The sequence below is a fragment of the Pteropus medius genome, unplaced genomic scaffold (genome assembly GCF_902729225.1).
Source record: "Pteropus medius unplaced genomic scaffold, Ma_sr-lr_union100, whole genome shotgun sequence".
Classification (NCBI taxonomy): domain Eukaryota; kingdom Metazoa; phylum Chordata; class Mammalia; order Chiroptera; family Pteropodidae; genus Pteropus; species Pteropus medius.
The window spans coordinates 22,981,817-23,006,154 of record NW_024354875.1 but is presented as its reverse complement, the minus strand read 5'-3'; the positions used below and the strand labels follow the sequence as shown (position 1 = coordinate 23,006,154).

At 32.8% G+C, this 24,338-nt stretch overlaps 1 protein-coding gene across 10 annotated transcripts in view; it reads right to left on the bottom strand.

Moving 5' to 3' along the window:
• Positions 1-24,338, bottom strand: part of MARCHF7 (membrane associated ring-CH-type finger 7) — a 45,976-nt gene that overhangs the window by 5,725 nt on the left and 15,913 nt on the right. For 3 of the 10 annotated variants that reach the window (XM_039855739.1, XM_039855741.1, XM_039855740.1), the window contains 6 exons: positions 23,233-23,397; positions 16,399-16,594; positions 14,789-14,956; positions 12,170-13,271; positions 9,241-9,410; positions 2,542-2,651 (listed from right to left, as the gene is read on the bottom strand). In XM_039855739.1, coding sequence (XP_039711673.1) covers positions 2,542-2,651; positions 9,241-9,410; positions 12,170-13,271; positions 14,789-14,956; positions 16,399-16,594; positions 23,233-23,385 — 1,899 coding nt within the window. In that variant the 5' untranslated portion in view covers positions 23,386-23,397. Of the gene's footprint in view, positions 1-2,518; positions 2,652-9,240; positions 9,411-12,169; positions 13,272-14,788; positions 14,957-16,398; positions 16,595-23,232; positions 23,398-24,338 lie in introns of all 10 variants that reach the window. The other 7 variants (XM_039855746.1, XM_039855745.1, XM_039855747.1 and 4 more) reach the window with 3 other exon arrangements.

The following is a 24,338-nucleotide window of genomic DNA, read 5'->3' as shown; positions in this document are numbered from 1 at the left end:
CCTTCATTTCATATATTTTTACTTATGCCAAATAATGAGTCCAAATAGGTGTGTGAGTATCCTCTTTAGTCTCATGTAGTCTTCATGAAATGACATATAAAAGTGGGACTTTTAAGTCATTTGATGGTAGAATGAATGCTTGTAACAGATTTCACTGCATAAATGGCTATAAGTGTTTACTTAAAAACTACCATTTCATCTACAGCTAAATCAATACACTATATAATTAAAAACCTATTCTCACAGATCGACTATTTCTTATGTGATAGAATTAATTTAATGGCAATGGTAATTACAAATATGAACTAAAAAAAAAGAAATAGAGTAACTTTTCCTCAACCAGTTATTTTATTCCAAACTGTTCTGTTTCGAAGCTAAGACTATGAATCATGTTATTAAAATCTAAACTGTCCTGTAATTTTTATATGGCAAACTGTTTGTTAGTTGTACCATATTTATTTGTAATTCACTCATCTAAAGTTAAGAAATCTGTTTTTTAGTACCAACTTCAGCAAGTTATCAGATTTCACAGAATATTTAAGAAATCTGATATTGATATATTAAGCATTTTAAAATGCTTCACTTAATTACTTTGCTTATTTTTAACTTAAAAGGAAATCACATATCCGTAATATTTTTAAAATGTTGATGGCTTTCACCTTGAAAAAGATGAAGTCACTGGATGAAATACTAACTGTATAAACTAATCATTTAAAATGAGGGTAGCTGTCTGCCACTAGAATCCAAGATTCACAAAAAACAGAGCCAGAAAGTTTAATTAGAACTGTTGTTTTTACAATGACTACACTTATTTCCTAACACTTCTAAATTATTTAAGATGTGGATTATTAAAATCCTTGGAGAATAAAACATTCCCAGTTGAACTTTGAAAAGCCAAATGACACCTTTAAGATGGAACACCTAGAGAAAGAAGAATGGCAGGAGAAAACCATCCTTTGAAACCTATTCTCATTTTGAGAAGACAAAAAATAACCTCTTTGCATGATTCTACCTTTCCATACTCTTTCTCCTATTATTTAAAATATCAGTGCTCAGCTGTCTAGAGACTCCTTGGGGATTTAAGAAAATTCTTTGCTGAAAGTGGTATTCATTTTGGGCAACTGGCTCATTGGAGAATAAAACAATTAATATTAGAGTAGCATCTGTGTTACATCAACTGCCTAATGTTTCGTTCACTTTATCAGTGATTCCTAACCTGGATTTAAGCAATTAGCTTCAAGGTATCTGGGAATCCCTTAATTACATATGGATTTTGTGTCGATGTGTATTTTGTAAGCAGTGTCCATGGTTTTAATCAGATTTTCAAAGGGTATCCATTATTCCCCCATTTAAAAAGGGTGTCCACTAAAGATCATATACTCCATTATTCTATTTGCATGAGATATCCAGAACAAATTCATAGGGACAGAATGTAGATGGGTGGTTGCCAGGGGATGTGAGAGGTGGGTAATGGGAGAAACTGCTTAACAGGTACAAGATTTTCTTTTGGAGAGATGAAAATGTCTTGGAACCTACAGGTGGTAGATGCACAACAGTGCAAATGTACTAATATTAGTTTACTTTAAATAATTTGTTATGTGAACTTCGTGTCCGAAAAAGTAGGGCTCCATTACCCATTCATTAAAAAAGGGTTTTTCAAGGATTCATGGAAATAGATAATGGTGATGGCCACACACCATCATATACCTCTTTTTATAACAAATATGCTAAGCACACTTAGATGACTGACACTAGGATCATCCTTGTAATTTACTTCATATTCTATTTAATTTAAGCATCTCAAAAAAACTTTTTAAATGTAAAGCTCTTCAAGATTGAGAAGTTAGTGATCATATCAATTATTGGGGAGGAAGGTTTATCAAAACATTCTAAAACATCTGAGAAATATGAAAAAAAATTTGGAAAAATTTAATTTGAACAGAAAAACCTTAACATTATTTATCATATAAAATTAGCTAGCAATGATACAAATACTAAAGGAAAGAAAAACAATGTGAATTTTGAATAAAAGATATTCAGAACAGATAAATTCATAGGGGCAGAATGCAGACTGGAAGTTGACAGGGAGATAGGGAACATGTACATAAAAATTATTCCTAACATAAAAAATACAGAAATAAAATGGAAATTCAGGGCTTGGCTTTTAATCATGTTCCAGCACTCAAGAGGGATTCACAACTGAGACAGCTCTGGGGAGACAGAGGTGTCATGCCTACCCTGGGACCACTTTTCTAAGCCTTTATTATTTCAGGTTTATTTAGGAAGCATATGATGTATTTTATCTTAATAAATTTTAAACCTGTGACTTGGTTATATGCCTTTGTTACAAAAAGTTATGGGGAAAATAAAGAAAAATTATAAAATTATAATATCTAATGTAGTAACAGAATTATTTTAAGATTATTATTGCTATTTTTATCATTTTAATGACGGTTTTCTGGCCATGATTTAATCTTTTCTTCAAGAGTTGTCCTTTAAGCACAGAATAGACACTTACCAAATTAGGCAAAATATACTAACTTGTTCATTTGCATGAGCTCTATGTAGTTCATGAATATCAAAATCCTCCAGGTTAAGCTGCAACTTCTCTTTACAGAGTTCACAGGTGGTTACAGCCTCTAATGAAGAACCTGGTAAAAATTAAATTACAAGTAAAGCTTAGTTTTGCTATTGTCACCACAAAACATTTTTCCTTTTAAGTTTTAAGCTCAGAATGTAGAAAATCATGGAGGGAGGATGACTGCATTACTACCATAAACCAGTAATGTCTGCTAAAATAGCAATCAGCAACACCTAACGTGCATGTCAGGTCCTACTCTATGGTATTTAAGCATCCACTCATTATTTAGATAGCTGTTATTCTTTTTTTTTCCTCCCAAGTACTCATACATTCCTACCATGGGAAGCTGACAGTGGAATGTCATCTGTACTTCCTACTTCCTCCTTAAATACCTTGAGGCAAGATGGCATGAAAACAATGGTTAATAATATAGTACCTCAAACAACTAATTAGATATACTCAGGCCAGTATCTTTGATATGACAATATATACCTAAGACCTACTGTAGTTTAAGGAATGTGCTGTCCTTAGACTAAGGGAGGGGTGAGGAACCATCTACCTTTGTTCAAATGAAAACAGCTCCTTTCAGTCATAAAAGAAATAAAGTCCTAAAACATGTTACAACATAGATGAACCTTGAAAACATTATGACAAGTAAAATAAGGTAGACACAAAAAGGACAAATACTGTATTATTCCATTTATATGAAAAATGTTGAATAGGCAAATTCAGAGAGAAAGTAAATCAGAAGTTATCAGGGTTTGGGAAGAAGTGGAGGAGGGTGTTACTGCTTGTTGGATAGAGTGAGGTGAAACACAAGTTTTGGAAATAGATAATGGTGATGGCCACACAACATTCTGGGTGTACCTAATACCACTGAACTGTACACTTAGTAACGGTTAAAAGGGCAAATTTATACTATATATATATGTATATGTATATAGAGTTTACCACCAGAAAAAGAAAGCTCTGTCTGTCCCATATGCATTCAACGTATGGTTACGTAGTAGTCTTGTCTAATAAACAAACAGCCCGCCCCCCATGTTTATTTTTAGATAGGGCTTCAAATTAAAAAGATGTCCTAACAGAGTAGGGTTTGGATGCAATTCAACTAATGTCTGGTGAGTGCTTGTTATGCGCCAAACAATATTAGAGGTTCTGGAGATTTAGAAAGAAAACAGTGAGTAGTAACCTCTGTCTTCAAAGAGCTCATAAAACTCTTAGAATTAGTGTTTTTTTAATAAAAACAATTCTTTAAATAGTAAAATTTGGCATAAAGTCCAAGAAAGTAGTAGTAACTTACATGCATTCTCTAGAAAATAGCTTAAAGGAAAGTGTAAGCTGTTCTGAGGTAGTATGTTGTCTCGAATGTGTTTTAGTCAAATTCCATAAGAAATTCATTATATTTCAAATATATGAATAAAATAGTTGTTGTTTTAGGAGTCTAGCACACATGAAAATGTTGATATTAAAATGCAACTAGAATATTTTCTTAATTTTTGAAACTAATATTGTACCACTAAACTAAATTTAGGATAAACCCATATTATGACTTGATGAAGAATATAAAAAATGCAAAAGACATTTAGAAAGCTTTCTTATATCAGATATTTCTTATAACTATTTTCTGATTCAGAATCAGGAAAACTATGATAATCACAAAATATGGACCTTGGAGATCATTTAGCACAAATTTTTCATCTTAGGGCTTCATTTTTCTCTTCTATGGAATAAGTGTACTTATAGAAGTTGTTCCAAAAGGTCACATCTAGCTGGAAGGAACCCAATTATCTCTACATTTTTTAATCCAGAGCTCTTTCCATTATACCCCATCTCATTCAGTAGTCCCTGACTACGTTTGCTTAAACTTTTACTAGACTTGTTTTATTCATCTTTGTACAACCTGCATATAGTTTAAGATATATATGGAAACTGCTTATTAAATGTTTAAATTACTCTCCGCCAGAAAGTGTCTTCTACCAGATAGGGTCTTTATGGTATGAGAAAGACTTATGAAAATTTATCAGGAAGGTTTAGTTCTTGAGATCTTTACGTTCATTTGACATCTTAAAAAGTACTTATAACCTTATAAAACCCATTTGACTATTTACCATGTGCCTACTACTGGGAGAAACTATAAACAGCATCTCATATGACTTTCACAAAACCATATGAGGTAAGTATTATTCAATTTTATTCATGATGTAACTGAGGTATCTATTTTTAAAAACTCCAATGGGTCAGAGGGTAATATATTTTGATATATCTTCTCAGGCAAGGGAAACAAAAGAAAAAGTAAATGGGACTACATCAAACTGAAAAATATCTGCACAGCAAAGGAAAATACCAATAAAACAAAACAACGATCTACTAAATGAGAGAACATTTTTCCCAATGATACATCTGATAAAGGGTTAATATCTAAAATATATAAAGAACTCACACAATTCAACACAAAAAACCCTAAACAATCCAATTATAAAATGGGCAGGGGACTTGAATAGGTATTTCTCCAAAGAGGACATACAGATGGCCAATAGACATATGAAAAGATGATCAATGTTACTAATCATCAGAGAAATGCAAATTAAAATCACAATGAGATATCACTTCACACTTGTCTGAATGGCTACCATCAATAAATAAAAAACAAGTGTTGGCGAGGATGTGAAGAAATGAACTGTTGGTGGGATTGCAAACTGGTATAGTCACTATTGAAAACTAGTTTGGAGGTTCCTCAAAAAATTAAAAATAGGACTACGTTATGACTCAGCAATTTCACTTCTGGGTATTTATCCCAAGAAAACCAAAACCTTAATTCAAAAAGATACATGCACTCCTATGTTCACTGCAGCACTATTTACAATAGCCAAGATATGGAAGCAACCTAAGTATTCATCAATAGATGGCCAGATAAAGAAGATGTGGTACATATATACAATGGATTACTCAGCCATAAAAAAATGTAATCTTACCATTTGCTATGACATGAATGGACCTAGAAGGTAGATATTACACTAAGTGAAATAAGCCAGACAGAGAAAGACAAATACTGTATGATTTCACTCATATGTGGAATCTAAAGAATAAAATAAACAAAATGGAAACAGACTCATAGATACGGAAAACAAACTGGTGATTGTTAGATGGGATTGGGGCTGAGGGTTGGGTGAAAAAGGTGAAGAGATTAAGATGTACTACTTGGTAGTTACAAAATAGTCTTGGGGGTTTAAAGTACAGCATAGGGAATATAGTCAATAATATTGTAACAGCTAGGTATAGTGCCACATGGGCAGTACACTAATGGGGGTGGAGGTAACGCTTTGTAAATTTAAACAATACACCCTGTTATCTGTCTTCCTAGACACACAATACTAACAATCCAATTGCAAATATATCAAAGGTGAGAAGAGCTGTTTTTCATTTTGGTAATAGCTAACATTTCCGGGCCCTTACCAAGTGTCAAGAACCATGCTGAGCACTCATTTAATTTTAACCCAACACTCCAGGGCAATGACTAATGAAGCCTATGAGGCTGTCTATCGTAACACCATACAGACAAGAGGAAGCTACTACAGGTGAGATGGTCCACCCCACAGCCTTGGAATGAGGCTAGCTTAAAAGAAAAAATAAGCTCCGTATCCCAAGGAAACCTTTGCTAACTGGCTGTAGGGAAAAACTTTCCCAGTAGCCTCATGATCTCCAGCTTAAACAGGTTACATGACTCCTCAAACAATTAAGATTAAAATTAATGTCATCATACCTCACAACCTATTTGTCACCAAGGTATCATTATCAGACCTTCAATCTCACAAATTTATTTATTTATTAATTTGATCTAATTCTCCACTTTACCTTACTAGTCATTTCTATGTCCTCTGGTACTCATGGTCTAATGTAAGCAAATTCTTTTCATAACTAATCTCTTTTGAATAATATGTTCAATTTCATGCCTCATCCACAGTACTCCCCCACCCCCGACTGATACATACTCTTCTGCAGCCATTTTTTCCCCACAACCCCTTTTACCTAAGTATCAAGAAGTGGGGACAGATGCCCTACCACCACCTATTGCTGTTCGAAACTCCAAGCCCCTTCTCATTCATTAATGACTTTAACACCTGTCTCTCAATTGTCTTTATCAACTTATTTTTGGCTATTTCAAGAGCCATGCAGACCATGCACTTTCAATACTACTGACTTCCTCAATATCTTTGCTTCCAATATTACCCTACCCTACCCTCAGTCATCTATTCTATGGTCATACCCTTGACCGTCATCAGTTTACTGCACTACCCCTACATCTATATCTTAAACATTCCCTCCTCCGTGTTCCTACAATTTCTCATCATTCTACTTCACCTACTCTGGCAATTCTCTTCAATATCAGTAAGTGTCAAAGACACAGACCCTACCACTTTCTCATTATCCACTTCTTGATGTACTTACTTCCCCTACTGATTTTAATTTCTAGGATCATAATCATGTCCTTACAAATACCCTTATCTCCTTTCAAGATATCTGTCTGGTAAAAGTCTCAACCCTATTGAACTCAGATCGATGGCTGTACTTAAGCATCTAAAAACTGCTTCTAAAAAAATGTACAGGTATCTCACTTGTAAGTAATATTCACGGTCACCGATTTTTATGAACACTAATACTTCCTGAAAACATCTTAGAATGTTATTTCTCCCACATATCAAAATCTCTTAAAATGTCCCCTAATTAGCTAAAGATCTTATCCCCCTTTACTAAGAAAACAGAAAAAAATAGGACTTCAAGCATCTTCTCACCAAAGCAACAAAGTGATCAACATCTGTATCTACACAGCCTTCTTGAAATTAAGTACTTCTTCCTATTATATGCTAACCATGTGACTTGTGTTCCGAATTCCATCTTTCCCTTTTCTTTTCGTAAATTCTTTTTCCCTCTCCATTGTATCTCATTTGAATTTAAAAAATGCCTTAAAATCTCCTACTTCAAAACAAAACACATCCCATGACCCCATATAAGTCTTCAATTCCTATCTTATATCTTCAATCTCCTTGATAGTAAAGCTTATTGAAAGAGAGGTCTATGTGGCTGTTCCTCATCTTACCTCATTTTCTTCTCTCAGTCCAATCTAAACATGCCATGATCCCTACCACTTCATGGAGACAAGCTACTAAGGACATTCATGCTACCAAATCCAACCATCATTTCTTTGTTCTTATCTCTTTGTAGTAGCCAGCAAGGTTGATTACACCCTCTTTAAAGTACTTTATTTTTTTTGGCCTACATAACACTCCATTTTCTTATGTTTCCTTCTTACCAGACTGAGGCTGCTCCTCAAATCTCCTTCTCCGCTTCCACTAACCATGTGGGTGCCCCAGGACTCTGTCCTGGGCTCATTTCTTTAATATCTGCTTATGCTCTAATCTCAAAGCTTAAAATATTACTTATGTACTCATGAGTTTCAAAACTGTAATTTTCAGTGCTAGTACCCCCTGAAACATCAGGCTTGTCTAATTGCTTGTCATTTCCATATGGTTATCTAATAAGCAGTTCATATATAATATTCCTAAAAGTCTTGATTTCCTGTTCTAAACTTATTCTATTCCCAGTCATCTTTATTTCAATAAATAACCCTACAACTTACTTAGTTGCTCAAGGCAATATGAGTTTCCCTGATTGTTCTTTCTCCTTCATTCCACTATATCTGATCCACTGGCAAGTCTTAACAGAACCTATCTCTAAAACATATCAGAGTCCATCCATTTGTACCACCACCACCACCACCACCACCTCTTGTAAGATAATTTCTGGTTGGCCACGACTGATTCCTGGTTGGCTTCCCCTCTACTCTTGTCCCCCTAAAATTCATTCTCCACAGAGCAGCCAAAATATAAATAAGATCATTTCACTCCCCTGCTCTTCAGTGGCTTCCCAACACACTTTGATAAAAATATAAACTTCAGACAGGAGCTCTAAAAGTCTTAAATAAACTAGCCTTAGCTAATCTCTCTTATTTCAATGGTATCACCTCTCTCCTTGCCCACTAATCATACTCCAGACACACCAAGCTTCATTCAGTTCTAAGTCATTCCCACCTTCAAGTGTGAATAGTTGTTCCCTCTACTGGAATGCTCTTGTCCTCATTTTTGATTAGCTAGCTCCTTCTTGTTCAATTTAAACATCCTCAGTTCAACAAGGCATTCCTTTAACACTCAATACTACACCACAAGAGCAGATGCCTTGTCTATCTTGTTTACAGTTCTAGACCTCACATCTAGAATTGTGCCTGGCTGCATCACAAGCACTCAAAAAACAAATGAATCCCTACAATATCGACGTATTAGACAACAGCATTAGAAACAACAGCATTAGGTAGGACACATAGCTGGAACGTAGAAAGCCTATCTCTTTGATTCAAAGGGATCTTACATGATATAAGGGTCACAAACGATAACAAATTGTTTTATTATGCTGATGTAGTAGTAGTTTGTTGGATAAGCGAAACATAAGAAACACTACTATAAATTAAATTTATGAATCAAGACACTCTGGATATTATAATTTGAGACAATAAATTATAATCAAATTTGTTAATTAAAATGTACACACACATGCATCTCTTGGAAAAATTGTGAAAAGAAAACACACAAAAGGGTAAATCTTACCAGAGTTAATTTTGGCCTGTAACCACTTTTTCATACACTCTTGGTGGACATACTGTAAACTTCCTGTGCACTTGCATGGCTCTATCAGCAAGTTAGATGATGATGCAGCTGCCATTTGACAAATTCGACATAAATCACCTTCTTCTTCTTCAGAGTCCTCTAAAAGAAGGCTGGAAAAGATGACAGACACATTTCCTAAACATAACTATTATAACTCATCTGGTTGGTCATTTCCAGTCATACACAATCCCAAACAATATTTTTTGTATTTCTACTAACTCTCTCCAGATTTAAAAAAAAAAAAAAAAGCAACAATAATAAACAGCAAGCACCATGAAAAACCATTACAATGAGAATGAACATTATAATAAATATTTTAAGGTAAATGAAATAAGCAATCCTATTACTTATCTTCAAATAATTCTTGCGACTTCTCTTTACATGTTGTCAGAAAAACGTATGTTCAACTTGATAAGCTTTTTGTATTAAATCACAGTAAAAAAATAAATGAATAGATTTTACAATTCTCCATTTTCCCCATCCCCAGCAATGTTATTAAATCATCTTGGATTTACAGAAGGGTAGGCTTTTAAAGTGTTGAGCAGGGTCCATAACTGATGTACTCTACTTAATAGGTCAACATGTAGAATGATTTAAATATAGAATAGCTATATAATAAGAGAGTAATTTGTTAAATCCCTATTGCTTTAGTCGACTGCTAGCATGAAAGAGGTATTCAGTAAATTGATGATACTGATTGCTAGCTGCTAATGAAATACAACCTGGATTATATGGGTTCCTAATGAATTTAACAATAGATGTGTGGGAATAGGAATGGGTGTATAGCTGTTAGGTAAATTCCATGCCCTGGTTTAACCAGAGGTATGATCTCAAGCATAAATATTTATGTTTTACTTTTAGATTTAACTTTCTTCATTTCGTTGTTTCAATTACTTTTTACTTTGGAGATTCAATTTTTTACACTCTTATTACAATAGTCCCCCTTATCTGCAGGGGATACATTCCAAGACTCCCAGTGGATGCCTGAAACCACATATAATACCAAACCCTATATATAGTATTTTCTTCTATACATACCTATGATAAAGTTTAATTTATAAATTATGCACAGTAACAGATTAACTACTGATGAAACAGAACAATTATAATAATATACTGTAAGAAAAGTTATGTGAACATGGTTTTTCTCTCAAAATATATTACTGTACATGGAGGGTTGGTATGTGGTATGTTGGACAAAGGGTTGATTCACATCCTGGATGGGATGGAAGTAGATGGTGTGAGATTTCATCATTCTACTCAGAAGTACACAATATAAAATGTGAATTCTTTTTTGAATTTTCTATTTAATATTTTCAGATGGCACTTGACAACAGGTAACTGAAACCATAAAAAACAAAACCGCAGATAACGGGGAACTACTATAATTTAAATGGAGTGTCTTAAAATCCTCATGTATGAGCAAAAAATATAATAAAGACATATACACACACATAAACTCTATGGCAAAATAACCAACAAATGCTCCTTTCTAAGCTAAGCAGATAGTGGAGCTGGCTTAATTTGTTTCTCTCTGGAAATCACTAAATTTAATGCTTTGCCCTCTGCTTACACTACTGTACTCAAATTAATCTAACTATGAGCACAAGAAATACAATAGTTAACTACATTCAATAGAGAGCTTGAAATCATAAGGAGTTACTACAATAACATTAAGCTAATACTACCAGGGCAGAATAAATAAAAGAAAAGCCACAAATTTTAAAAGCAGAAAGATAACAGTCCCATGGTACAATTTGTCTCAAATAAGAAAAAATGGAAATATAGTAGTCCAATGTCCAACATCTCAGAAAGTATTAAAATTCCCTTTATCCTCAGAATTAGATTTCAATATAAAATACTAAAATAAAATGATAGCAACAGCTATACTCCCCCCAAATTCTACTACATTAGGCCTTTATTTGAACAAAGAAACCCCAAAATAAAAACACCCACAACCTTAAGCTTTACATAATTTTTTCTTCCTGCAAGTATATTTTACACGTACTATTCTATCTCATTTTAACATAAAAATTAATTTGCCAGGTGAAAAATTAAGTAACTGCACTGATGACAAAAATAATAAGTTGGGACTAAAATCTCTGATCTTTCATCTTTTCATTCTTATTAGAGATTTCTAAGCAATATTCAACTCTAAAGAAGGTAGTTATATAAATGAAATTCTGAATTTAAACTCGTCTACCAAAGTCACAAGAAAGAATATTTGGAATATGTGGTGACAGAAAGAAATCCAACTATGAGAGGTGAACACACAGTATAAATATATATATATGCCTTACTGTCAAAGTGTACAGCTAAAACTTATTGGATTTCGTTAACCAATGTCACCATAAATAGAAAGAAAGAAAGAAAAAGAAAGAAAAGATTTGGTATATACCTGAACTTCAAAAACAAAACTAAAAAATTGTGCAAATGATTTTACTTCATTCCAAAAAGATTTGAGGTAAAAATTACACATAAATGGTAAATAAATGATCTTAGTAAAGGCTAAAACAAATTATCTTGATAATCTATGACTACTTGGGCTTCCTTTCAAATCCCATTTAGCTCTAGTCTACCAAGGATAGGGTAAGAGATTAAGATTTTTTTGTCTCTGTGTGCATCTGAATCCAAAGATTATTAAAAATCTTTAGATCATTTCTTAATGCAATCTATACTGCCTGGCTCAATTATTAAGTCTCATCCGGTTTACCTCTGAGTAAGAGGTAACATCAACATTAATATCTTAATGTAAATTTCAAGAAAAAAATTTTAGATATCAATGTTATAAGAAGCCATTTCAGAAATAAAAACTTTCTCTAATCTGCTCTTGCTTTTTTATAGGCTTAAGACAGGTATTCAAATTTACCTCTCTTTTATTTTCTGCAGTCTTTCTGGATCTCTTGAAGGTACACTTTTAGTTTTATCACTTTTTCCATCAGATGAACTCCAACCTGAAGGAATGATATCTACAGTGATCATGACATTGTCGGTCAAATTATTTCCAAGTGTTGGGGGGACTGCAAATCGGAATAAGGAACCAGGAAGAAACCCTGTTATTCCTGTATTTCTTCCACTATGAACGGATTCAGATGTGGAGCCACCTGTAGCAGCACTACTTGATGCTGCAGGTGCTTGTGGTCTGTTGGCAGCCCCAAGGGGATCACTCTGTGCTTCAAGGTGAACCACTTCATTTGATTCTCTTCTAAAAATATGATGAGATCTAGATGGTATATCAGAGGTAGGTATCCTTGAAGATTCATCTCGTCCCTCTCGTCTCCTTCTAGAGAACAAAGGTGTGCATCTATTTCTAAGTGAGGAAGACAACCACGGTCCTGTATTTCTACCTTCAGATTCTTGGTTAAAATTTTCTGAATCTGGCTCAGAGTTATGATTCTGGCTGAGAGATGACAAACCCCATCTACGCCTAAGAAATCGAAATCCCTGAGAGGCTTCAGATGCCCTGTTATCGGGAACGTCAGAAGTTGATGCTGCGTTACGAGACTGTGAAGCTGTCAAGATTCTTGGAGAAATATAAGAATTTTCAGAACTCAATGATCTTGTATTTAAGGATTCTTGACTAGACCTTCGTGAAAAAAAAGTAGATGACATACTAGAAGCTATACGTGACAGCAATCTCCTGGTCGTACGTCTACCTTCATTGTCAGAAGATTCTTGAAATGATCTTTGAGATGAACCAACCCTATCTGAATTGCTTATAGTTGAGGTTTCATCTCTATTTGAAATATAAGAAAATCCAGGCTGTGCACTGCTTTGGGGAGATTCCAATTCTCTTGGAGAAAAATTTGACCTTAAAGAATTTCTACTTGAGTCCCTAGAACATGATATGGTCTGATGTTCAGAAGGCATTTGGTGATTTGTGGATGATGTATTCAATTGTAAAGTGCTCACTGAGTTCTCTTTTGGTCTTGCTCCCTGTGAATATGAAGAAGGAACTCTGTCTTGAACATCTATTTTTGAAAGAAAAAATAACCAATTACATGAAGTAATTTGACTGTTATTAAAGTTGCATTTATTACCTACTACTTATTGCCAATATGAAACACTGAATTCAAATGTATACTGCTACATTATAATTATTATAGAAAAAACACATAAATGTACTTGTTTTACTACACCTTTGGTAAAATCCACTACTGCTGTATAAAGTCAACATTACAAATTCAAATGAGAGCTTATTATGAGAGGTAAACATCAATCTACCAACTTGATAAAGGCAAAACAGTTGAATTTGTTGATCAGAAACTGATATGGTAGAATACCTAATATCTAAACAGATAAGGAATTTTAAATAGGCCAAGTAAGTCTACATAAATGACTCTTATAACAAATAAAAGCAAAATAATCCCAGGGAGACAGTGTTTTGGAGAATTTTTTTACTCTGCAGTAAGTATAAAAGTAATTTCATGTAAACATTATCACCCTAGCAATTTTATGGCAAACCTAGCTAACAGTTAAAAATTTCTCCATCTTTTTTTTTGGTTTCTTTGTTTTCAACATAACAGCAGTGGTTCTTATCCCCAGTTACTCATCAAACATACTTTTGCTTTTTAATACTGACTGGGAGCTATGAGTTAGAATAGTCATGATATTTGCAATTTTAAAAATACCCCACTGGTGGTTCTAAACTCGAATGGAATGAGAAATACTACAGCATTCCTTTATAAAGAATACTCATCCTTACACCTAGTTCAAGAGCTAGACTGTTAAGTGCTAATACGTGGAGCCTCATAAAGGAATAAACTGTCAAGCTAAATCTATTCTGTTCTGTACTTTATACCTCCAACCTAGAAATCTATTGATACTATCTACTAAAACTCCTCAAAGACAAGCAAATAAAAAGATGTTTTCATTTGTCTTAAATAAAGCAGTCTTGACCCAATAAGACTATTTAATATTTAAAATAAACCAAATCTTTAAGAACAAATGTATCTTCTATGTAAATCAAATTCCATTTTTGCCTGCTATATCTGTCTACTCTAATTTGTACTTTTTGTTATTAGTTCCTTAGTACTATTTTTTATGGTATTTATGTTTGAAAAGCTTAAGCTTATGTACACTGACAAACAGTATGGGTCTTTATTTCAACTGAACAAAAATAAAGGTACATGAATCTTAAACCAAGGTAATTTTAAATTTTGCCTTAAAATGTTGATTTCAAGCTTTAGTTAGTTCAGAATTTAACTAGAGGAGTATACAAGATTTAGAATACTTTATGACATACATTCTTAAAAGGAAAATGCAAGTAAAAAATATATCAGCTGACAGAATTTGGATATCCATGCACATCTATTTTAAATTGTTTACATTTTTAAAAGTAAAATAACAAATAAGGTACTAGGAAATATGTTAAGCTATTTTGAAATTTTTGTAAGTTTCTCTTTATTCTTTTGTACTGTGATTTTAGTGCTATAAAGAGGAAAACATTATCAGATACATTATATAACACAAAACAGTTTATACATACATGATGAAGTTGTGAAATCACCACTTCGGTGACTATAATCCATAAGATTACTAATGGAGGAATCTGCTCTCCTCTCTAAATCTCTCCTCTCTCTCATTAAGTCAGATCCAAAAGATCCAAGTACCATTGATGAAGATCTGGGAACTTGATTATGTCTCCAAGAAGAATCTTAAAATAATTGAAGAAGTTTTAATTCAGAGAAACTTTCAAGGTTTCTGATGACAACAAATCTTCAGTATTACACAGGGAGGTTGTGATTTATTGTAGGACTTCATCAGGTTATATAGTAGCAATGAGAATCAAAATTTAGCACAACACAGAACTATTCATTAATGAACTCATCATTTATAAAATTATTTCCTAATGCAAATACATTCTTCTCTAACACTAATATCTATCCCCATCCATGATGGCAATGTCTCAGTTATTCTCTAGGACATCTGACCATACAATGTAAACATGATGTAAAATGGTTACATGACAAAATGTAATGCAAAGCTTGCCAAAGATGGAGAATTTCATGAAAAGTCAATAAAAGTGATGTTGGAAAACAGCCAAAATCAAAATCAAAGCCACTCTGTAATGGAAGCTAGTATAGTACAAGGTTATATAATACTATTTATCAGAAATAGTCACTGCCACCACACTTGGTTCATTTCCTATTCTAAGAATTAATGCATCGCTGCAACCTAAATTTTGTTAGGTTATGATTTCATTTAAAAAGAAATTAAAAATTAAGTCTGAAGTTCCCCCCCTTATTATCTACCTTAAAATTCTGGTTCCTCTCCTATTCCCAACAGCCTTAATAATTCCTCTTCATTAAGGAAAATGGCCCAGAAATTTAATGGTATGCCTTCACAAAGCAGAGGAGAACAAAAATCTCTGTACAGTGGTGTCTGTCTACAAAATTAAGGTCTGCTCTTACCCATCACACTATTAATACCCTTCAGATGGGGCAGTGTCTTTCCCATGGCAGTCTGCCTATTAAAATAGAAAGGAATCGCTTACACTAATTCATACATGTATGAATTAGTAATATATATGTATTTCAAGAATTTTATCTCCAATTGTGTCATCACAAGTTCTGACTCACCTAAAACCTATTTTGGGCATTGGCTAGTATTTCATTTAAAGAGAGGTATAAGTGAGGAGGGAGCCTCCTGCCCTTTCAATATATATATACATACACATATATGTGTGTGTGTATATATATGTATATATGTGTGTGTGTGTGTACATATGTGTGTGTATATATATGTGTATATATTAAAAATTTTTTAAATATATATGTGTATTAAAAATTTAGCTCCTATAATAACCAAGAGAATACACGTCACTATTACCAGTCTGATCACCATACATTACCAGCTATTCTAATTTATTAAAATGTGTGAAAATCCTGTTTGTGTAAAACAGCGGTACAAAACTTAGAACAAAAATTCAAAATAAGAGCTAATTTCAGTTCTAGCACTAACTTAAGGTAAGATGCTGGGAATTCCACTACATTTCTGACTGTCTTATGTGTGCTCTACTTGCTTAATGCAGTACCTCTTGGGAAAAGGGCTTTAGTCCAAAGTACATATATAGTGGCTCTTAAATTAAATTCTTACCTGATACTGCACTTAAACCATGTCCAACATTTCTCCCAGCTGAGGTAGATGTACAGTTTGTACAGGAAAGTTTAGGCCTTTTTGAATCATGATCCCGTTGCTGGTTTTGTGATCTTGAGCGTGCTCCCTGAGTTATCTCAGATTCACTATACCATGTAGACTGAAATGGAGATGCAGATGCTGATGCAGATGTAGACTGTTAAGTTAAAAAATATTTTTTAAGGGACAAAATGTTAGCATTCAATATTAAATTTAATCTACCATACTCTGATACATTCCCAAGGACAATTCATTCCTCACATGCACAAATTTTTCTACCATGCAGGTTTTCTATAGTTTTTGTCCCTTCTACCCACTTGTCCCTACACTTTATACTATAATTATACTCTGTTGAGTAATAAATCTGATTTAGATTAGTTAAGTCTTCTATGTAATCATATATTACCATCTGGTTAGGAAACATTGAAGAGTCAAAACTTTATTCACTTTGTTTTCTCAGTTTAATATTTCAACCTTCTGAGGAACCCATTTTCTGTTCTTAAAAGTGGATAAAACACCGAGAGGCACTAATATACCAAATGATGTGAATACTATAAAAATAAGATTTTTCAAGTAATAAAAAAATTTATCCTGGATCTAAAGTTCATTCTTAGGAATACAGTCATACAACACTTTATTAACAGTATTTTTTAAAAGAAATCTTAATATCTGGAATTTTTTCATCAGTGAAGCAAGAAGCAAGCTATGACAAGTACGTATTTTAAAACTTTTAGCTTAAGGTTTTCTTTAACATATATACACAAAATAAAACCACCTAAAACACAAAAGTTACAAGGCACAAACTATTTTACTTCTACTTAATTCTTTAATTAATTAAGCAGTATAATGCGTAAAAAGGAAAAGGATTAGTCTGTCTCCTAAAAAATATACATTTAAATCAGAACATATTTCAACCACAGTTTCTGAAATTGTCCTTTTATATTTCTTGACAAAATAAAGTTAAAACTCGAATGTTTTATGAGCTGTAAATTCAGTCTGTTAATCTAATATTCACACGATAAACGTTAAGAACTTAAATAATGTACTCCATATAAGAGTTCTAGAGTACAGATAACAAGTAAATAAATTATTATGATATAAATAAGACTATAACAGAAGGTATGCTGAAAGTTTTACAGAAAAAAAAAAGAGCCTCACTATGCCAGAGGAAAGCAGGAGAGGATTCACAGAAGGTGGTAAGAGTTCATTGGGCAGGCAAACGAGGAAGATTATAGATGACATAGTAGGACATATAAACCACTCTACCATGGAAATTCTTCTAAAGCATTACTATTTGATCTATTATGCTTCAATTATGAGAAGCATACTGCACACACATTCAGAGAACGCTATAGAATAAACTGCACATATATGGAAAAGCAGAAATTGCTAAGATGAAAAAGGAGAAACTGACTATATCAGGATTTTATCCATCCCTTGCCATGGAATATTTTGCTAATGAAAGTGGCACTCTTCAGTTTAGTACAAACTTAGTCTCACAAGCCTTCTGCACCAAGTAATCTAAAGAATACCAATCAATAAACTAGAGTAGCACAAGAGATGAAATTCATTAGATATTTCAAAACCAAACCATTTTCTGTGCCATTATCAGGGTAATTATCCTACATGCCAGTGATTTAACATGTTTGGATTTCAGAGACCAATATAAAAAGTTTTAATCGAAAATTTATAAAGAGCTGCCACTTTCGACAAAGAAATCTAAAATTGCAAATACCATCTAACTTTGTTCCCAATTTCTTAAAAAGGGCATTTTATGCTCACAAAATGAAGATATAGCAGAATAAGACAGGATTTTAAATTGATCCTTCGTATTTTTGTGGCATCATTTGTAACATCTCCCCTTTCATTTCTTACTTGAGTCCTCTTTTTTCCATTGTTGAGCTTAGCTAAAGATTTGTCTACTTTGTTAATCTTATTTTCACCACCTCTTCCCAACAATGTACTGCAAGTTCTAGATAATGCAATAAGGAAAGAAAATAAAAGGTATACAGATTGGGAAACAAGATGTAAAACTGTATTTGCAGAAGACAAAAATCTATGTATAATATGTGATAAAATCAACAAAATATCTTCCTAAACTAATAATTATAGTAAGGCTGCAGGACACAAGGTTAATATACAAAAGTCACTTTCTTATATACCAATGGAAAAGTGGAATATGCATTAAAAACTCTCATAACTCAGTAAGAAAATGATAAATACCCCAATTTAAAAATGAGCAAAGGATCTGAATAGACATTCCTTCAAAAATATAAAAATGGCTAATTAGTACAAAAAGATGCTCAAGTTCAGAAGACAAAGAAATCCAAATAAAAACTGTAGTAAGATACTACTTTACATCCACAATAGAATGGCTAAAATCAAAATGTATGATAAGTGTAGGTGAGGATGTAGAAAAGTCGAAACCCTCATTTATAACTGCTGGTGGAAATATAAAATGGTTCAGCCAGTTTGGAAAGCAGTCTGGCAGTTCCTCAAATAACTGAACATAGACTTAGCATATAACTCAGCAATTCTACTCTTAGTATATACCCAAGATAACTGAAAACATAAGTCCACACAGAAACTTGCACGCAAATGTTTATAGCAATATTATTCTTAAGAGTCAAAAGGTGGAAACAATCTGCATGTCCACTATGATGAATACACAAAATGTGCTATAGCCATACAATGGAATAGTATTCATCCATAAAGGAAATAAAGTACTGATGATATAAGCTACAACATATAAACCTTAAAAACACGCTAAGTAAAAGAAGCTAGTTACAAAAGACCACATACTATACATGTCTATTCATGTATATGAAATTCTAAAATAGGAAAAACTAGAGACAGAAAGCAGATTAGTGGTTGCTTACTGCTGGAGTGGAAGGAGATGTGGTAATGAAGTGAAATCTAAAGGACATGGGTTTCTTTTCTTGAGGTGATAAAAAGGTTCTAAACTTGACTGTGGTTGAGTTTGCACCACTCTGAATATACTAAAAACTACTGAATTATATACTTTAAGTGGGCAAGTCACATGGTATGCAATCAAGCTATTCGTTAAAAAAAAACTTAACAATTGCTACACACGCAAACCAATGTATCCACTGGACAATGCTTGATCATGGGAAATTATATAATGGAACCAAGTCCAGAATGAAATGCTCATACTTGGCTCCTCACTTCCATGAATCGATGCCTTGACGTTGATGATGTAAATTTTCCAGATCAAAATTACCTTAGCCATATGTAACAACTTACAACTTTGATTTCTTTTTTTAAATATTCATGTGCTAGAGAGTATCCATCACCATATTACATGAAAGTCTTACATTCCAGTTTCTATTAAGAATAAGTCGTCAATTTTCATTAAAAAAGACATTAGCTAATCTTAACAATTTATGGATTTATCCATGGCAACTTTAAGAGAAATCCAGGTTAAAAAACAAAAACAAACAAACAAAAAAACCTTATATTTATACAAGATGAATGGACTTGGAGCCCATTTGCCCCTCAAAACTCCCCAGGTTTGATACCTGGATCAAATTAGATTACCAGAGTTAATATTTAGATCACTCTGTTGTTGCTTTACAGAATTGCTTTCATTGGGCTGTAATTTTGCATCACATCCTTTGCTTTTGCTGCAGTTTACTAATAAAGTTTCACTAAACTACGTATATACTTATAGTACGAATACTACATTGAAAACACTATCCACTATTATCATTCACTGTTCCCTTCCAGACCAGACTGCCAAACATTGCTTCCTCTGAGAAACTGTATTTCTTTTCCTTATGAACAAAGCAGCTCATAAAGCTGATCTGTTTCCCTGTGATCTTCCTGGAGTCCAAAACAACAGTCCAAGTTTAATTTTAAAATACTGCAGGGCTCATGAATGCCTATTGATGCTATCAGTATTTTATCTGTTTTTCCTGATTCCATTTTAAAACTATTTTTATTTTCTCATCTAATTGTGTATACATTTATGTATGTATTTAATTCCCTGAAAGCTACCCTTGCAGTAGATAAGAAAAAAAAGTTAATGACCATTGGTTCTTTTAATTCTTGAGCAAACCTAACTGCAAAACACGCAGTGGTACTGAGCTCTGTAACAGTTGACCTACAAACTAGAAAATGTTGTAAATAACTGTAAAAAGCACCTATAATCTCGTAAAAAGCCTCCTTTATTATTTCATATTAAAATTAACCACTCTCAACAAAGCAAAAGAGAAAGTGCAATGAGATTAGTGGCTTAAATTAAGTTAGAGAAAATATATAAAAGTAACAACTACATATTTATAGATTACTCCATTTTACTTTTAACAATATGAATTATGGGAATTAAATTTTATTTTAAAAATGCCTAAAGTTCTACCTACTGTAACCAAAAGATGACTATAGTTTTCAACCATTCAGAGTGCAACAAAAATTTAAAGATGGAATAACAAATATCAGCAAGATTAACAACCGCAGCCCAGTTTATAAAAAGCCAAGAATCAAAAGATATTTAGAAAATCAATTATTCGGAACTTAGAACCTACATTTCCCAAAGAAACAAACCTACCCAGTAGTCTTAAGCTCAGATACATTATATACTAACTACGTGACTGAGGGAAACCACTTATTTTCTAAATATGCAATATGTAATTGAAGCATTCGGATAACATATTTTACTATACCTGAAAGATACTAATTATCTACTTAAACCAATGTAAAGCCAGGAACTGACCATAGAGATAGCAGTAAGAAAAATCATGATTATAACTGGTAACATTTGAACTCTTCCAGGCACTCTTGTTCTAAGTGCTTTACATGTATTATTTCTTTCACTTAATCTTAACTATATGAGGAAGCTACTATTATCACCATTTTACACAAGAGGAAAGAGAAATATGTGGCTCAAGAACACAGAAGTTTCAGTTTTTAAATTAAAACTAAAAAGTGAAGCAGGCTATGAATAGTTGATTTAAGGTGGGAAATATTCCTATAATCCATTAAAAAGATTGGAAGCCCTTTAGAAGCCCTTTAAAGCGACTGAAAAACATTAAGGAAAACCCCCAAATTTGCAAAATGCATTACTTATTAAGAACCTATAAAAGACTTGTTTTTTTTTTATCCTTGCATTAAACTTCTACAATGAAAAATAAGAATAATCTATGACATTAAGAACAAGCTGGAAAGAATGGTCTGAAAATAGTTATATTTTAAAGTGAATGTTAGTAAATTTTCTAAATATATTTGACTTTCAGCACCTAAAATATTATAATTACTATAGTAAAAATATATATAGCACCTAACATTTATGTAGTGTTTATTGTATGGCAAGCATTCAATGTACTAATTCATTTAACTTTAACAACCCAATTGACTAAATAAAATGGAAAATAAGAAAAAAAGATACAAAGTAACGTGCTCAGGTTCACATAACTAGCAATGAGTGGAACAGGACTCCAATCTAGTCAGTATAGCCTGCTTTCAGAGTCTTGTGTCCCTCACTAATAAGCTATATGAAAAATTAGACAAACATAGGCAGATATAATTTTTTAAAGACAATATAAGAAAAATCAATTCTGTGCTCTATTTAATAAGTCACAATCATTTTTACAGAATGCAAAATATATGATTCTGTACTTCTGGCAAGGATACTCTTATCTAGCAACAAAATAAAAAAACACATTATCTATTAATATTTAAAATGAGAGCAAATAAACAGTTTATATAAAGTCTCATGGGCACTTTAGAGAAATTAGTTTTTACTTCAGTCTTTCTCTGAATATTTTATAAAATGCTTATTACTGCAGAAATAATTTAAATGGCTTTGTCATACACTACATCACATGAAATATTAATATATAAATACTTAAGACAAACAGAAAATTTCACTAAAGGATTCTAAGATTCAGTTACATAAACATCAAACTTTTGCAAATCACATGTGATTTTCGTTTTTCAGCTAATATTGCAAGAAACTTAAATTTGAAAGACAAGCACAATAAATTGCATTAAACCTACAGATCATGCCTTCTGAGATTTAGACTGATTTACACTACAAGTATTGCATTATAACTGTAATAAGCCTTTCGAAAACCAAAGTGCTATCAGCCATAAGGAAAATTAATTACATAAGAGTAGCTTGTGTAGCTTTATGTAGATTATGAATCAGTGTAAAGTCATTACTAACCAAAATAAAATCCCAAAATTCATCTAAAAAGATTGTTAGCAATGTACCCTCACAAGGCAGCCTATTAATCTAATAATCACTTAACCACTAAAAAGCAAAATATTTAGAAATCATATTGTCAAAACAAACAACTTAATCTTTATTCCACCGTTGCAAAGAAAAGTTAAATGAGTGAATGTAATGTTAAAGAATAAGGATGCAATTTTTGGTCTGCTCAAAAGTCATCCACATTGACTTAGTTAAATTTACACTTAAATTGATACTTATGTTTTGAAGTAAAAAGGTTTCCAAGTCTTTGGAAAGTATGATTTTATTTAATCCCTTATTCATAATTCTGAAGTCCACAAAGTCTTAAAAACATTACATTTTTGCAACTTGGTATGACCAGTTATTCATTTTGCTGCAGACACAGTAATGTGTTTTGGTTACAGGATACCTCGGATTCAGCTGAAGGTGTTACAAACATGCTCTACTACTTAACTAAAATCCAAAAAAAATATGCACTCGCTTTGGCAGCACATATACTAAAATCCAAAAAAATATATATAGCCCCAAGGATTCTGAGAAAAAAAAAAAAGACTGTGTACATATATTCCAAATTAAGATGTTACCTGATATTCAGAATCCAGTCTAAATGAAGAGTCTCTCGAATGATAGGTGTCATTTAAACTACTTCCTCTGCTTCCAGACATCATCCTAGCACTTAAAGAGCTAGAGGGCTGAACAGAAATTCTTCCTGGAATCCTTGAAGGTTTAGACTCCATTCTTAAATTTTCCTGTGAAATGCAAATTTTGATTAATTGCCTTAGGGAAAACATGAAAACGTTATATTCTTAGTCCTAAGCAGTTCAAATCAAGAATTAACCATTCAAGTTACCTATATCTGGCAATGTTAAATTATGAGATTATCATCACATCCCTCTTCTAGAAGGCAGAGATCTAAAGTCTATCAAAGGTTCCCCACTGTCCATACCATGAAGCACACACATAATAAAAGTGTGATAAGGAACTGAGGTTCGTTTCCAAAGCCTGGGCTCTTTTCTTTATTCAATTGTCTTTCTATAAAATCCTACACAAATCTGCCAGTGATTACCTTGCTATTCTTATCTATTATTAGTATTCAATATTCATACCACGAACATTAGTTAGATTGTACATGGTTTTAAAACAAGCATTTTTTGGTGTCCTTCCACTCTGTACATGTTTTTAGTAAGACATCATGCTACCTTATGCAGTCATTTGTTTTCTTGTCTATCTCCCCCCTTCTCAAAAGAAAGAATAATTTCTAAGTTTTCTTCACTAAACATTCCTCAACCCACACGAAAAGTCACCATAGCTATACCTGATTTTAACTATATGTAAATAGAATCATACAAAATGTATTCTTTTACGTCTGCCTGGCTTCAGATGCTCATTATACTTGAGATTCATTTGAGTTATTGCATGAAGTTATGGTTTATATACTATTCCATTGTATCTATACACACAATTTATTTGCCCATACTACTGTGGATGGACACTGGATTATTTCCAGTTTTAGGCTAGGCTATTACAAATGGTGTTGCTATAAAGATAACACTTTTATAAATTAAAAAACAAAACAAAAAAACACACACAAAAAAACCAAATTTTTGTTTCTTAGGGAAAGGCTTTACAATGAGGCCTCTGGATAAATGAGATGTCACAAGTCTTGAGATTAGAAAGAAGCACAAAATAA